The 17,561-nt window shown below is 34.8% G+C and overlaps 1 protein-coding gene across 2 annotated transcripts in view; it reads left to right on the forward strand.

Moving 5' to 3' along the window:
- The window catches only part of LOC126831786 (innexin unc-9), a 160,676-nt gene that overhangs the window by 60,807 nt on the left and 82,308 nt on the right, over positions 1-17,561 (forward strand). Inside the window, exons 2-3 of one of the 2 annotated variants that reach the window (XM_056103483.1) lie at positions 155-280; positions 16,897-16,932. In XM_056103483.1, the coding sequence (XP_055959458.1) occupies positions 16,931-16,932 (2 nt within the window). In that variant the 5' untranslated portion in view covers positions 155-280; positions 16,897-16,930. The remainder of the gene's footprint in view (positions 1-154; positions 281-16,896; positions 16,933-17,561) is intronic. The other variant, XR_007684326.2, reaches the window with a different exon arrangement.

The following is a 17,561-nucleotide window of genomic DNA, read 5'->3' on the forward strand; positions in this document are numbered from 1 at the left end:
ATTCAAAGATGGCAGCGAGCACGTGACCGTTGATTAAGCTTACCGTCACGTATAAGCACGTGCGGTTATTGGTATGTGTATATATAAGAATGACGTAAATAAGTATATTGTATGTTTATTAATATAAGTATAATATGTTTTATGTATTTTACAGGTGTTAGTGTACGTGTGGAGTATTGTATATGAATGAATGTATATGTTGTTAGAGCTGATAGTGTCTAGATACAGTTATATAGTGATTATTGTGAGGGATATGAATTCTACATCTACCAACAAACGTGTAAGTAAATGATAATAAATATTGGTAGATTTAGGTCAACAGTATGGTGGCCTATCGTTATCATTCAGGATTTAAAACAATTTCTTTAAAAACCTAAATAAAATGAAATGAAAATGAAAAGCAAAATCAAAATCAAAAGTAAATTAAAAGTAAAAGTTCAACCAAAAGCAAAAGTTAAATCAAAACTAAAAATTAAATCAAAAGCAAAAATAAAAATAAAAGTAAAAGTAAAACCAAAATGTAAATTAAAATCAAAACACAAATGAAAACTAAAATCATTTTTAAAAGTAATTTGAAAAGTTCAACCAAAAGCAATTTAAGTTAAATCAAAGCTAAAAATTAAATCAAAAAGCAAAAATAAAAGTAAAAGTAAAACCAAAATGTAAATTAAAATCAAAACACAAATGAAAACTAAAATCATTTTTAAAAGTAATTTGAAATGTAAAATAAAAGTAAAAGTAAAAAGCAAAATAAAAATATTTGTCGGCCTATCGCTATCATTCAACTTTTTTCACGCAAAAGTAAAATAAAAATATTTGGTCGGCCTATCGCTATCATTCAACGTCCTTGACCCCAATCGGTAACCGTCGGCTATTTCCGACCGCTTCGACTCGACGGTTTGTTCTCCCGCGGTACAAATAAAACTGAATCAGAACAGTATTTTCTTATGGAATGCGAAAAGTATAAAGATTTGCGAACACTATATATATTCAACCGTAAACATTACTAATCAAACCTTTTGTTTTAATAATCTCTTCAATCCATCAAGCATCATTGTCCCGATCAGTGTTGCAGAATTTGTGATTTATATGTCTACATAATATTAATTATATTACCCGTATCTATTTTAAGCGGGCATGTTGTTTTTTTGTCCTGTTTTTATTCTCTATATTATGTATACTGTATGTATGGTTTGTATTGTCTGTCTGTAAATTGATGCCTGTGTATAACTTTTTCATCTTTACATATTGTATATGGCCGCCCTAAAAGGGCGTTCCGATGCAATCAAATTCTATTTTGTTCTTTTCTATTCTATATACATATTTACACATTCGTTAGTGTAATGGTAGAAGTTACTGATTAAGCGTTGCACATCCCTCTACACTACCACCGCCTTTCGATGGGTGGCCCTCGAGACGTAGCTATACCCAAGGCCAGGTTGTCGCTATGACTTTTTTTCGGAGAGAAGAAATGAAATGAAATGAAATGGGGTTTAACGTCCTACTGTTCTGCTTCTAAACTTTGCTAATGAAGACGGGCATACGCCATACTGTGTGACTATGAGGGAAATTTTGCCCGGACAGCGGCGCTACGGCCTACTCTTATACCGAATTCCAACTGCCAAGGAATCTTTTACGTGCGCGCCAATATGTACACGGGACCTCGGTTTTTCGTCGGAGAGCAGAAGCACCCCGACCCTCACGTTGGGCAAACAATGTGACAAGATACGGCGTCAAGAACCGAACCCCCTAATCCAGGCAGCTGAAAGTTTGACGTCATATTCAAAATGGATGCCTCCGTGTCTTGCCATTTTGGCGAGACAAACTTCGATTTAAAGTAGCTAAGTCTCTAACTCAATATCATCCAAAACCTTCGACATTGAAAACACGAATTATTTGTCAATTGTAATCAACATTGGTGTTGTGATCTTACCGAGGGAGAGAAATGGGGTTTAACGTCCACTCGACACAAACTAGGTCATTTCGGGACTAACATATGGTTTAATTTTATTTACATAATTCGCTTGCGCGTAGGGGTCTTTAGCAGTGGGAGGAAACCGGAGGCCCCGGAGAAAACCCACGAGGTTGGACAGGCGACCATATTCCTTGCCACGTACAACCGGGGATTCGAAACCACGCCAGTCGACTCAATGACAGACTTTATGATACAGCGCGCGCACGCTAACCATTCAGCCATCCAACCCCCCGATCTTATCGGGAAAAGATGGGCTTCTGATATCCAATATTTAAGACAAAATAAACATTTTACGATTGTAACATTTGTAACAAGCGACTCGAAGAACGGGGTTAGACATATTCCACAAGTCATGTAAAACGGAGACCCCATATTCTTATCTGGAGAGCATGTGCAATAAATACTATCGGTTTAGAATGAAATAATCAGACGCTAGGGATTGCCATTCGATTGAGACTTCTGGCGTATTTCACCGAACATAACTGCTTTGAAATTAGAGTAAAAACGGAAACGATTGAATGTAAATCAGTTTATTTACATTCATATTACATTATTATGTACTTTGCGACCCATTTGTGTCAATTTGTAGGTCCCAAATATTATCGATTTAGCTCCTTTAATTGAAGAATTATCGATCAAAGAGAAATTGTGCCCGGACAGCGGCCTACTCTTATATCGAATTCCAACTGCCTGGGGATCTTTAACGTGCATGCCAATGTGAACACGGGACCTTGGTTTTTCGTCCCATCCGAACGATTGTCCCATAAGAAAATCGGATATTGATATCATCGCTATAGTCACATTGCATAACCCGTGGGTTTTCTCTGTTAACTCCCAAACTCAAAGCCCAGCGATAGGCCGACCAAATATTTTTATTTTACTTTTGCGTGAAAAAAAGTTGAATGATAGCGATAGGCCGACAAATATTTTTATTTTGCCTTTTACTTTTGTTTTACATTTCAAATTACTTTTAAAAATGATTTTAGTTTTCATTTGTGTTTTGATTTTAATTTACATTTTGGTTTTACTTTTACTTTTATTTTTGCTTTTGATTTAATTTTTAGTTTTGATTTAACTTTTGCTTTTGGTTGAACTTTTCAAATTACTTTTAAAAATGATTTTAGTTTTCATTTGTGTTTTGATTTTAATTTACATTTTGGTTTTACTTTTACTTTTATTTTTATTTTTGCTTTTGATTTAATTTTTAGTTTTGATTTAACTTTTGCTTTTGGTTGAACTTTTGCTTTTAATTTACTTTTGATTTTGATTTTGCTTTTCATTTTCATTTCATTTTATTTAGGTTTTTAAAGAAATTTTGTTAAATCCTGAATGATAACGATAGGCCACCATACAACAGTGCCGGTATTAACTACAATAAGGTTAATTTTGAAAATTCGTAGAAGTTACCATAAACCGCATTTTGGTCAATGCACAAATGGGTATTGAATATGACAGGAGATTAAAAGTATTGGGAATTAAGTCTCTTTTGCTACTCCCGAACAATTAACCGGCACATTTTCGGACGGGGCTTGATCTTTGTGCAATTCGGGCATTTTCAGGATGATCGATTGGCTTAGAGACATGGGTACTCGCGGCAATGTATTTGAAAAATAAAACCCGGATTACAGCACTAAACAAAGTGTACATGAAGCTGATAGGTCTTCCAGGATATTCGCGGGTGTTTATGGGTGTAGACGAGAACTTGCTCTAAACTTTGATCTATCGGACTTTATTTTGACCTGAATCAAAGACTTATATGCACAATTCGATATTTCACTGATAAATATTGAATTTGCTATTATTGAAAAAACCCACTGTTCAATATCATATTTTTATTAATCATTTTACAGTTTGTGTGCATGTATTTGAGGTGGATTCATGGACGTTGTTACTATTCAGAGAACGTCTTTTTAGTTTACATCCTTAGGTTTTGGAATCTCGGGTGACTCCTTTGATTACGGCATGTTTCTGAGTTTTAAAATAGAAGTAAATCACTGTTGTTCTCAAAGCTAGTGCTGTCTGTTTCTAATTTGCACATCCGTCGTTAAAAAATTCCCTTCGTTTCTTCTGGTTGCTATTTTGAACCTTTCCTTGTGTATACAAAATGTTAACAAGCTCACCAAAGTTAACGAAACGAACTACAGAGAAATGCAGCTCCGCATATGCTGTGAGCATGGTGGTTTCTTTTATATGCAACGGTGGCCTACAGCCTTCAGCTTGCCGACAGATTCACCACTTGTTCAGAAATCCAATTGCTGAGTAATAGTTTGCCAAGAATATCAGCCAGTTGAATAAGTAATGTTTGAAAAGGCGATTAATCTTGAATAAACTGGCGAGTTAGTAATTAGATACATTTAGATTTCTTATCCACACGTTTTTATTCAAAATAATTGGGGGTGTTTTATGAAGGAATCAGTGACTTAGTCTACTCCATTTCGTTTCATTAGTAATATAAATACTAGTTTTTGTAAATGTGGTTACCAAGAATAGAAACTGTTTTATCATAAGACCAAACTGCGGATGAACAGTGTAAATCTAATTTAATAACAATCACAGAATTTTACGTTTGTTTAACATGTTCTTACTTTGGAATTTCGTTTGTTACAATTGTTTTTTTTTTGTATCATAACTGCTTTGATGCACATGATTGACGTGAAGTAGGAAAATCTTTGACATGCGTTCAGATAGTTTGGAACCATAAAAACAAATAGTTGTAATAAATCATTTGCGAAAGAAGTGAGGATTAAACAAATTTTGTTTCTGTATTTAAAAAGTTCCAAATGTCAAGTAGCAGAAAATGTTTTGTTAAATAACTGAGTTTGTTGAAGTTATCATTTTTCGACTAGGCGTAAACTCACAACAAAGAAACTAACCGCTATAGATATATTTTCGTCGCAATCTTAGAGTTATCTCCCCGTTGATCTACTTTTTATTTTTACAAATTAACGCCTCGCTTTGTTTACAAAATCTGGAAACGCTAATCATATACAATTGTCGACGATATCATCCCAAATCTTCTAAGAGCCAACTTTCCTTTCTTCTGTTATAAACGAGGTTGTTGCAACTTGCGAACTACAATTTCACAATTTATTTATTTTGGAGGTGGTGCCCCGAAATAAAAAAAAAAGATGAGTTAATGTTCGTGTTTTTATATCAATAACATGACAACTTATAAAGCTAAAAGCATCGTTATCTCTGTATGATAAATACTGGTCAGTCTCAAATCAAGATGAAAGCTTCATATAGTTTATGTATGGTAAATAATAGATAATTCAAAGAGACATTTATCTGAACAGCTCTTCCAGATCCTAATGTAAAACGAAATTTTGAACTATAAAAAACGAAACGAAATAGGATCTGTGTTTTAATCAGATTGCAAGAACAATTGTTGTCTTGGTCGAATTGTCTTTTTAATATATATATATTTGATTGACAGATCTAGTTTGTGTATAGAATAAAGATAATACAGCGATCAATTAATGAAACAGTTTACTTAATCAGTTACTCAAACAATTTATTATTCTAAAATTTATATTACACGGTGATTGGCATGTGTTTTGTGTCAGTTTCATTTCTCCTGAATATTATTTCTCGTATTATATGGTTGATTATAAAGCGAATTATAGGCACTTGAATATTGTACTAGATTGTGTTTCTTTGTTTTTGTCACTTTTCAGGCATGTTAGATCCTTAGGATTTATAGTCTGAGAAGTCCCATTTCGTATTTCTCGTGAATTCGTTTTATGCATGCAATAAGTGCATTCTATGCATATCTTACTCAATATGCCTAAATAATTATTTTGAAAATATTCTCTCAAAATGTATTGTTCTCTAAATAAAGCCATATTTAATATACCGTGGAAAGACACCGTCACTTCTACATAGTCCCGAAGCAGTGGCGAAGAGGATTATCGGTGTGTTCCCACTTAGCCGGCAGATTGTTAATCCTTTGATTGATCTTAAAACTATAGTCTGTTTAAAAGTAGTGACTCAAGAACTGTTCACTAGTGTTCAGCGTTAATGAGCTCTTAATCCCTCTTACTAAAATTTATTAACCAACTTATTAATGACATTTTGAACACAGTTCATGTCGGCGTTATGATTTCAAACATGAATTCAATTCACTATATTAATATAAATAGATGGTCGATCTGTAATAAAATGATTGTTATGTTGTAAGGCATTTATTTATAAATTATACTATTCAAAAAAAGTAGGGGATATTTGATTTTGGGGGCATAATACTAAAATATGCAAATGACTACGAAAAAAGTCACTATAGAACCTAACAGAAGAAACATTTCCAGTTACATGTGACGCCCAAACGCACCAATAGCTACCGCATGGAATGCAGGTGATGCTTGGGATCATCATGGGGGTCCAACCCAAGATTTGCACGACTCTGACTTTGAATGTTACAGTCATTGTGGCATTGAATTCCAGGGTGGAAACATCAGTTTAATTGTTTTAGTGACCAGAAAACAAATTTTGATATGCGTCGGCTTACCCAAAATGAAAGGTTACGTGTCCTTGGCATGCTACAGATCTGCACAACACAGGCGGTTGTGGCGCGGACGATGAATGTTTCTCAGTCTGTCATAAGCAGGCTATGGTCCAGATACCGTGATACACAATCTGTACAGGACAGACCACGCTCAGGTCGACCAAGGGCGACAACTCAAGCCAAGGATCGATTTATCCGTACCTTGGCCTTGAGAAATCGTGTCATCACAGCAAATCAGATCAGCGCTCGTCTTCAAACAGACACTGGTGTGAGAGTGAGTGGCCAGACGATTCGGAATCGACTGCATAGGGGTCACCTTCGCGCCCGACGTCCTCGCGTGATCCCTTGTTTGAGAGATCATCACATTCAGGCAAGACGTCGTTGGTGTAGGGATCGTCAACACTGGGATAATCGACGCTGGAGCAATGTGATGTTTTCAGATGAGTCAAGGTTCACTGTTGATTTTTTGGACAGACGTAGGAGGGTGTGGCGTCGTCGAAACGAGCGCTTCCAAGACGTTAACGTCATCAGACATGATCGATTTGGGGGTGGTTCTGTTATGGTGTGGGGAGGCATCACTGTTGCTGGAAGAACGGCTTTACATGTTGTTGCAGGGCGTGTTACAGGCCAGTACTACCGGGACAACATCTTGGCAGTCCATGTTGTGCCGTTCGCACGACGTCATGGCCGCCGTTTCATCTTCCAGGATGACAACGCAAGATGTCACAGGGCCAGGATCGTTACAGGTTACCTCCAACAACAGAACATCACCACATTACCTTGGCCAGCACTGAGTCCCGACCTCTCCCCCATCGAGCATGTCTGGGACATGCTTGGACAAAGGTTACGTCAACGTCAACAACGTCCTGCCAATGTCCAAGAACTTGCTGCTGCGTTGCAACAGGAATGGGACAATCTGGACCAAAACGACCTTAGACGTCTCATTAGGAGTATGCCACGTCGGATCAATGCTTGTTTGGCAAACAGAGGAGGATTTACCCGTTACTGACTTGGTTGTGATGCTGTGGTAACTTTGCTGTTTGACCCCGGGTATCATTTTACCCTCATTTGTTTCTTCGTCAGTTTCATTAGGTGACTTTAATAACACTTAAAAATCAAATATCCCCTATTTTTTTGGAATAGTATATATAATGCTATTTAATAGAAGTTAAATGTGTAAATTGTAATGCATTTTTATATGTGTAAATCATTTAATGTTATTTATTAAATTTGTTAAAATCAATATATTTTTATATGTGTAAGCTATTTAATGTTATTTAATAAAAGTTAAATTTGTTAAAATCAATACAGTTTTAGTCTTAAAAAAGATATGGCTTATAGTTTATAACACCATTGTTCTAGGATTAACTCTGGATTAGCGACAAAATTTGACATCAAAGCCTGCCGGCTAAGTGGGAACACCCCGGATTATCAGCTCATTTACCATTACTACATTAACGAGTAACGTGATACACTGTTTGGCTCGGTATCATATAAGCTGTGGTAAGGATGACATTTTTGCTAGTAAACAGTTAAAATACAGAAAATACTAAACAACACTCAAGTAGACCTAATAATAAAAAGTAAAAAGGAGAAATATGTACATATTAATGAAAGAATCTGCTAGGACATCCCAACAATTTATTATTACTATTAACCTTTGATTTGGAGTTCGTATTTCTTTTAAGACAATAAAAATAGAAGCGCGGGAAGGTGATTCGTCCATGCTCATGGACAAGTAACCAAACCAAGACCGAGTCGAGCAGCGAGACAGGTTGATTTAAACAATATTTTATTGAAATAAGATAGATATTGTATAAATACACCGTCAAAAGGTAAGGATTCAAAAACAAGCCAAAGGCTTATATTAATTGATTTCATAATTTAATAAATATATTACAAATACAATTGTAATATGTGCACTTCACATACAAAAAACATTTAACACTACGGTATTTTCTATTTACTATTAATCGTGCATGCAAGAGAGAGATGCACATATTTTTGATGTTCAAATTCTCCGTTACTGATATCTTTTTTTAGGGTCTCAAATTTACACATATTTTGGACACTGCTTGATATACTGAATTTCCTAATTCTTTGTTCCTACTTTCCATGTAATGAATATCGGAATATTCATGAATCATCATTCATATGCATGCATCTAAAGGATGACCATGCATTTACATTTAGACCCATCCTGTTGATACTGTGCATACTGAACGTCATCATTTTGATTGACACCTTGTTAAGATATTCTTTACTTACTTACTATCTATATCTGTACAAACTCCTCACACATCAAGACCACGTGATAGCAACATATTCACGTGCATGTATATCATGCATTTACTTACATAGCTGCATCACTTTATTAAATATATCGTCATGGAGAGGTACAGTTTTACCTCCATTTCTATTGGGGAACTCTTTGATGTAGGATAGTTATTAGATTGTATTAATGACGAATCAGAATCAATTGATGGTCATGTATCGGACTTCAGTTTAAAGGTAAGATGTAGCTTTTACTACCCGGATGTGATATTTAAGCTATTTTAAATTGATGTAAATCATACGTGCCTTATTAAACAGTTAGTGCATTTACTAATAGTTACTTCAAACCGTTATGAGATTTATTTCAAAACTTATATACATTCTGAAATTGATTAAGACGACAATTTGTGGCCTATGGGTACCTGATATTTTTTAATGTCGTGTTATATATGTAAACAACTTGATTGGTATCGGTGGTGGACACTGACTCCATGTTACCTTCTACCATGACGGGCATCGTTCACGAAGCTGTGTATGTTGTCTCCCTCTAGAACATCTGATGCTAGTTCTCACTTTAGAGAAATTCAACATGGCTAAATTTGAAAAATTGGTTGATGACTCTGCTAATGACTAGTTTCCGGAATCTACTATCTACTAAATGACACAGGCTTCTGAAATCCAAGTTTAAACAATTAAAAGGTAGTCACATGTGTTGTGTACGGAACGACTAGTGCTTTCTAAAATATCTGATACCACTTCTCATGTATTGTTAGTTTGCGAATTATTATTTTGTTTATTGAACTTTGACACTATTCGAGGTTATATATAACGAAACAGCTCCAACAATCAACGCGTGGTGAAGGGTATCGTGTTCGAGACGCGGTGTGCTACTTAATTTACCTCGTTTCATTTTTGATACGTAAATGTTCGCATAACAAAAATATATACTTTACGGTACAGCTAACGCGGTCATTTCGTTGACAAAGTCTGGCGTTGCTCTATAATATCTCGTGCGTTGAAACATTTAGCCAGACTAACATATTGCTGTAACACGTGTTACATTGATAGACGAACATGATGCATACAATTCAATAAAAAGTCACTCAACCATTCATTAACAGTCTTTCTTTATAATATCTTACTTAAAGCCACAGTCGGAACAATTTCAACAAAATCCATTTTAAACTCGGTCAACTGTGACCAGCCATTCTTTAATTTTAATGTGATCGAAAGTTTTATAATAAAACGCTTATGTTGCATTTAAAAGCACAGAACTGAGACAAATGCTTCGACCTGGAAATCCTGACAATTCTGTAAATTTGACTAATCGAGAATTAGTGGTCTCAGGGGTAGGACACCTACCCAATGTATTGAACTTACCACCTGAAAGTCTGCGAGCAGCAGTTTCGGATTATTTTGGTTAAGAACGAGGAATCCGTTGCAAGTAGGTACTTTTTGTTGGAGGTGGGGGACGAAGAGAATGGTCGATTGGTAAAGATTTCCTCGCGACATCTTGCTGGTTTTCAAAGATAATATTAAATGTATAAATTCGTGTGTATTCCCCACACGAATTCATCGAATAAAAGAGGACCACGATATTAAAATGGGGAGATGTCTTTGGTTTAATTACGTGTGATATGTTGATTAGTGCAGTGGGAATCTATCTACATTTTAAAAGTTTATGACCAAAGACAAAGCCAATATTAAAATATGACAGAATTTATGAAATCTAATTTAAGAACTACAAAGTGTGTTAAACTTACTTTAAAAAGAATAAAGGCACTGTTGATTCCGAGCATCCCCCACCCCACCCTAAAAAACAAAACGCGAAAACTGCTTTTATTTGACATAATAAGACACAGTTATTGTGACTACCACAGCTTGTAATATGTAGGTATGTAATATCCGGTGTTTATTGTTTTTAAAGTCCCGATGCGCCACAAGCCATAGCAATCACCTGCAACATTGTGAAAGTTGTATCTAGAATAGTCCAAAAATAGTTCCGTTCCGTTCACTACTTACAAAGATAAGTATGAACATATTATGTGGAATTGAAATTTCACCGATCTGTGCTATTCGCTATGTATACGTATTATGCCCACTGCCATTTTGTTGTCGGCGAAAATTTATTGGTAGGCATGTTTAAATCCGATTGAATCCAAGCCGGGACATCTAGCGTTGGTATTTTGATTTTTTTTTTTTAAATTAAATGTTAAATAATCAATCTATATTTTTAGCGTTAAATCAGCCGTGATAAATTTGATATTTTAGCGAAAAACGCAAATGACGCATGTTTGCAATAATACATATTTAATATTATCTGAGAATAATATACATAATCTATCACTGTTTTCATAATGGAGCAGAGGAAATCGAATGGTAGAACTTTCTCGGCCAACGCAGGGATCGAACACGGGGCATCGAGGTTATCCGGCCACCGTCTTACTAACTGAGCCACCGTGGCTCGCCCCCGTCCGTGCAATAGTCTTCCCACCCATTGCATGTATTACCGAAGTCTTGTGTTATCGTAACTTAAAACCATATACCATTTACTGTATTCGTATAAAGATAAGTATTTTATTCTAAGCGCTATCAGTATTTATAGGAGTGTATATGGTCAAATCTATTATATGTATATATAATTATTATCCAACCCGTACATAGTTGCATAATGAATTAAATCCAGAACTAATCTATCTTGTTGACAATAAAACTTGACTTTGAATAATAGCTTCTGTCGATACTAAATGTAGTCAATACACACGTTTAAATATCTTTACTTATTTACCATATATCTAGTTTATAGAGCCAAATAAAACAGGTTCCACATATACTCGCATCTGTTACAATATAATTGTAAATTTGAAATCATTCATATTCCTACCAGCTGTCAAATTTACGACTCGATTTCGCTATTGAAATCTGTTAATATGTACGTATGATACGTATGCACAATATACATACGTTTGTAATATGAAACTCGTTTTGTAATAATTGTTATGTATATTAAATATCCTGGCTTATTGATTAATTGGATTAATTAGTGGATAACGGAGAGGAATTCAACATGGTGTAAGTATATTATTATTGTTTGGCATTCTAAACACATCTTTCCCTTGCATTTACAGTTGCATTATGTTACAAAAAGTTGTAGCTGCGCCCGCTTTATACTGTGCATTAATATAATCTCTAGATATCATCAAATTGTGGTAATAATAGAATTATCAACTTTAAATCACATTATAATACTCTGGTGCTCTATCATTGTTTGTCACTTAACGTCACCAGTTAACCGAGTGAGTCTGAGAATCTTACAATCGGTTGATCAAATCGCTTCAAAAGGGTTATTAAAGCCGTATTTAGGGGATTGTGAATCCCTAACGAAACTACAATCTATAGTGCAATAATTGAATCTCTGAAAGGAATACCAGTCCACCAAAATAGCCCAAATCCATTCAGAACTTATATTACAAAAAAAGATTAAAATTAATTTGATATTCTGTTCAGACAATATAAACAAGCCAGCACGGACCTGTTAGTGTTGGATAAAATCCTTTGATGGACATAAGTTTAATCCGATTGAATTCAAGCCCAGAAATTATCTATACCGTTGATATTTTAGTTTTATTTCCTGACAGAATGTTAAATTATAAATTAGTCTACCTATATTGTAATGTGGATTTAGCCGTGAAAATTAGATATTGTCCGAAAATCAGTCTTTAAATCATAATTTACCGTAGTGTAATTTCCTCTACCCCACTACCACACACATCTTCCTTGGTGACGTATGCACATAAGTTTAAAACCTTATTTTCATTTTCTACTCAATTGTTTATCTTCCATTATTCAATATTTTGTTTTGTCAGTTAGTGATACGCGGTTTATTACCCTTATTAGTTTTATTGACGGGTATAGGAGGATATTATCACATTCACCAAGAAAATAAATGTAATTATTTTTGAACATGACAGTAAAACTGTTTTGATGACAGCGAAGGCACTGAAGATATATCTGAAATTTTGCGCTGAAGTTTTATCTTAAATTTAGCACAGAACATTCATCTTAAATTTTACGTATAATTTAAACCAACACGGTGCAAGTACTTAGTCAAATCATGCCAATTAAAGATACTGTACATTATGGGAGATTAGATAAAGAGCTGGCAGTTCTCACTATAATAGTTAAAAACTAGATGATGTAAAGGCAATTTGCTGAAAATTTCACTCAAATTGATCCACCCTGAACCGAGTATTTACCGATTGATTTTGGGCCTAGCCTCGATCGTCTTTACTGAAGTCGGCACTCGATTATCTAATTTTTGATTTAATCAGAAGCAGCAGACCGGGTTCTAATCCTGTAGCGATGGTCTGAATAAGTTAATTAATGTCTAATTATAGATAACATTTCAGGCCTAAAGAAAGACCTTGCAAATCGCAGATTTAGCTCTTGCATAATGTATGATTAATCATAATAAAATAGCAAATGGAAATTATTATTATTTTTTTTTTTATCAACCGACAAAATTCCATAAATATGTGCTTGTAAGGGTAGACGAAACGAGCAGACCCTTGTGTCCAGAGAGCCAAGATAAGCTAGCTTAGGAAAAACATCCTGGGGACTTTTCATTTTTATACGCCCACATTTTCATGTGGACGTATATTGTCGTCGTCCCAGTCCGTCCGTCCAGACGTCCACAATTTGTTTGTGGACAGTCTACAGGTCACAAGTTTTACCCGACTTTGATGGAACTTCAAACATATGTTTATAGTCCAAAGATCTCGATTCCTTTCAATATTTTCGATTTTAAAAACTGTATCACCGCTACATCAAAAGTATGTAATATCAAGGTTGTGGACCCTCTAGAGGTCACAATTTTTATCCGATTTTAAGGAAACTTAAAATATATGTTTATAATAGAAAGATCTCGGCTCCTTTCGATATTCGCGCATAGCGGACCGTAACGTCATGGATGATGGCCCCTGATTATACGAAAAGTCGTGTTTTTAGCTTGTGGACCATTTAAAGGTCACAACTTTTAACCGATTAAAAAAAACCGTTTAAATATATCACCGTTACACCATAATTTCGTGAAAATCGGACCGAAACTGCCCGACAAAATGGCCGCTCTACGTACGCAAATAGTGTAAAAGCATGTAATACTAAGGCTGTGGTCCCTCTAGAGGTCACAATTTTTTAAATCCTATTTTGATGACACTAAAAATATATGTTTATATCCCCAAGATCTTGCGCGTATCTGACCGTAACTTCCTGGATTATGGCCTCTGATCGTACATAAAATCGTTTTTTTAAGCTTGTTCTCTATCCATCTCTTACAAAACGTGGGCGTATCTGGCATGGCAAACGCATGTTATTTTTAAACTGATTCATTTGCCCCATATTTGCGCTTAGAAGACCAAGTTAAACTAATTTAATGATATCCGGCGTTTTGTAAACCAGTTTATATTATGCGTCTGAATGACATATAAGGTTAGTTTGCCTATTGTATTACTGATGTTACAGTAGTTATGTCTATTATGTATATGCAAAAATTCATTTATATGAACCATCATTTAATAATGGTTCTTTAATACATGTTATTGATGTTGTATAAAAATGAATGTTACATACATACTAGATAGATATAACTGCAAATACTATCATTCAACGACATTAGACAGTGAATGTGTTTTTGCTTTAAATCCAGTTCCCGAATACAAGGAAAACAGACAAAATGATCTTTGGGTAAATGGCACAAACTTTCTTCAGTTTTAGTAGAAAAGTTGAGACATATTAAAATGCGCCAGTTCCTTCCAGAGGTTTGCCAACTACCTTGTAGGGGCCATGCGACAGGCGACTCTGTGCGTGGGGTGCGTGAACTATGCGACAGAAGACTCTGTAAGTGGACCATGTGACAGACGACTCTGTTATGGACTATGCGATAGACGACCCTGTACGTGGATTATGTGACAGACGACTCTGTACGTGGATTATGTAAAATGTAATCTTATTAAAGGCGTATTAGGTAAGATTAGATAAAGGGCTGGTAGTTCTCGCTATAATACTTAAAAGAAATGAAAACAGAATAATTTATGCTGAAAATTTCATTTAAATTGCTTCCCTTTGAACCGAGATATTAGCTATTCAATTTTAGGCTAGCCTCGATCGCCATTACTATATGTTGGTACGATAATAAACAAAGTCTCGATTATCCATTTTTACGTTAAATTATCCATTACAAAATATATTCTAATCCACTAAATATTGCAGGCTAACGATGGCATCGAGAGTTGATTAATGTCTAATTAATAATTTAGATAACATTTCAGGCCTAAAGAAAGACCTGCAAGAGGCAGATTTAGCTCTTGCATAATGTATGTTTAAGAATACATTTGTTATTTGCTTCCCGTTTATTATTTATGGTCAGTAGGCTATAGTAGTACTCAAATGGAACTTTTGTCAGTGATGCGGGCCTGACAGGAAAAGGGGCGTCTAGTCGTTTAGATGGGACAAAAAAATTTCGATGAAGGGTAGGCGATGACGCTGTCCGGGCAAAGTCATAGCACACTGGATGGTATATATCCGTGATTATCACCCCAGTTGGTGCATAAAGATGGGACGTTAAAGCACATTAAACTTTCATCTCATTTTATTTCTTAAGATTTGACGTCAACAAAGACTTGTCATTAGATCGAGATGAGGAGTGGGCATCTTGGAATAATGAGAATCCTAGGTATACATTTACACCAGACTCACCAGACTGTACAATTGTGTACTTGACCTATGCGACAAACCACAAGACTTAGGTTAGATTGACGGCATATTTGATCTATGTACATGTATATGAATGAAGCAGGTGTTATTATGGTTAATCAATGATATTTGTTGTGGTATATAAGAATGATATACCTGTAGTTTTGTAACGGTATTAAACAACGTGATTTATATACCACACTTACCAACACGTAATAAACAACGTTCTCACATAACATGATGCTTGTTTTATAATTGTTTTAAATTTTTCCAACTACCACTTACGTTTTTAAAAAAAAACCCAATACAAATCGATTTTTACGATGTTTAAAACAAATATTTCATATCTACATAAAGTAGTTACTAAATCTAAGAAACGATTTTAGAATCTATCTACCAATTATTTCTAACACTATACGCTTACCTGAACTCTAACAAGTATCACGGGTCCTTATATGGTCCATTGCACGTACAGTACTTGTGATGCGAGTCAATGACAAATTCTAATGATTATCGAGGCCTTGATGTTAAATGCACAGTTTAAACCCCATAACTACATTGTTGTGGCTTGTGTCATACACGAGGGTGACAAGGCGGCGTACTGAGTTATGGATTTACATGGCTAACAGAGTCACTCGGCCATTTTGAATTGTCTGTTCTTAATTAACATAATGGCTTTTTTTTATATAAGTTTTGTTGAAGGGGTGGGTGAGATTCTCTATAAATTTTATGTTAAAACGCGTTGTACCATTGTATTGAGGATGAACATCTCAAATTATAAATCCCTAAATAGAATATAATGTCTACGAACCTCGATTACAATAACATATAGATTGTTGGTTACCACGATAGCTTTAGAAAAGTGCGCCGTATTTATTTTTCATTACCTATGCCGTCTGGAGCAGCATCTTTTGGTGTAGTAGACCTTATATCTCCAAAGATCACACATTCTGAAAGACTATTGTATTTTTCATTGACTTTCCGAGCTGACGGTCTTCTGAATTCGGATGTTTTCTCCAACTGTGTAATTTTTCGTGTAAAATAGGCTTGATAATCTAGGCGTATGTACGATAGCAGTATATTTTTTTATTGTACTTTTAACTGCAGCATTACCGTTATTCGGTGATTATAAAAGATGGGGGGGGGGGTAAAGTCTTATAGTTATCGACATATTTGAGACATGTTATCGTGTCGTACGAAGGAATGCACGCACGGTGATATGAACTTGAACCAGCGGCAGAAACCTCACCGACAGCAATGATCAATTAAAGGGCGATAACCCATTTTTGTGCTTCAACTTTTGAAGAAATTAAGAAATACAGTAATCGTGTTTTTTATTGTATTCTTTAAAGAATAAAATAGACAACGAAATAAAGATATTATTGTCTTACAGGTGGTGAAAAAATCCCTAAATAAAAACCGCCAAGATGTAAGTATATATATCCACGTATATCCCAACTTAGATATCATGCTTTCTTTTATTTATAATATTCAATTTACTTTTAACATTAATGCCATTTCCTTGTAGATTTGATGTTGTAGTTTGTTTTGAATTAACGATATGAAACCGTTTAGTATTTTCATTTGTTCATGTATTATTTTTAAGTTTTTTGGTTCTCTTATAATTTGCTTAAAACTACTTAATTCGTGTGAATTATTCTACATCTTAATTTTCTTGATTTCCTATTTTTGGTTTGAAAGCCAATCATTTCTATAAAAAAATAACTAGTACATTTTAAAAAAAGGTTCCAATTCGTTAAAAATTGTTTCAATCATTCCACATTCTTAGTCATTCTGTGCATCTGTAGTGTTTACACATGTACACGTTGTTGGTTTTATTTAATTCTATATAATCGGACTATTTACTTTGTGTTGAACTGTTTGGTATCTTCGTTCAAAACTGAACGTCCACGGACATAAATCATTCTACAATCACACCCTTTGAACCTTGTACCTCTGCTGTTCGTACTAACGTCCATTTTAATTCGATTATTTTCTTTTTGTGTTGTTAATAAATTCTGTTATGGTTTGTGAGAGTTTTAAAACATTTTAATGATC

This window comes from Patella vulgata, chromosome 9 (assembly GCF_932274485.2).
Source record: "Patella vulgata chromosome 9, xgPatVulg1.2, whole genome shotgun sequence".
NCBI lineage: Eukaryota > Metazoa > Mollusca > Gastropoda > Patellidae > Patella > Patella vulgata.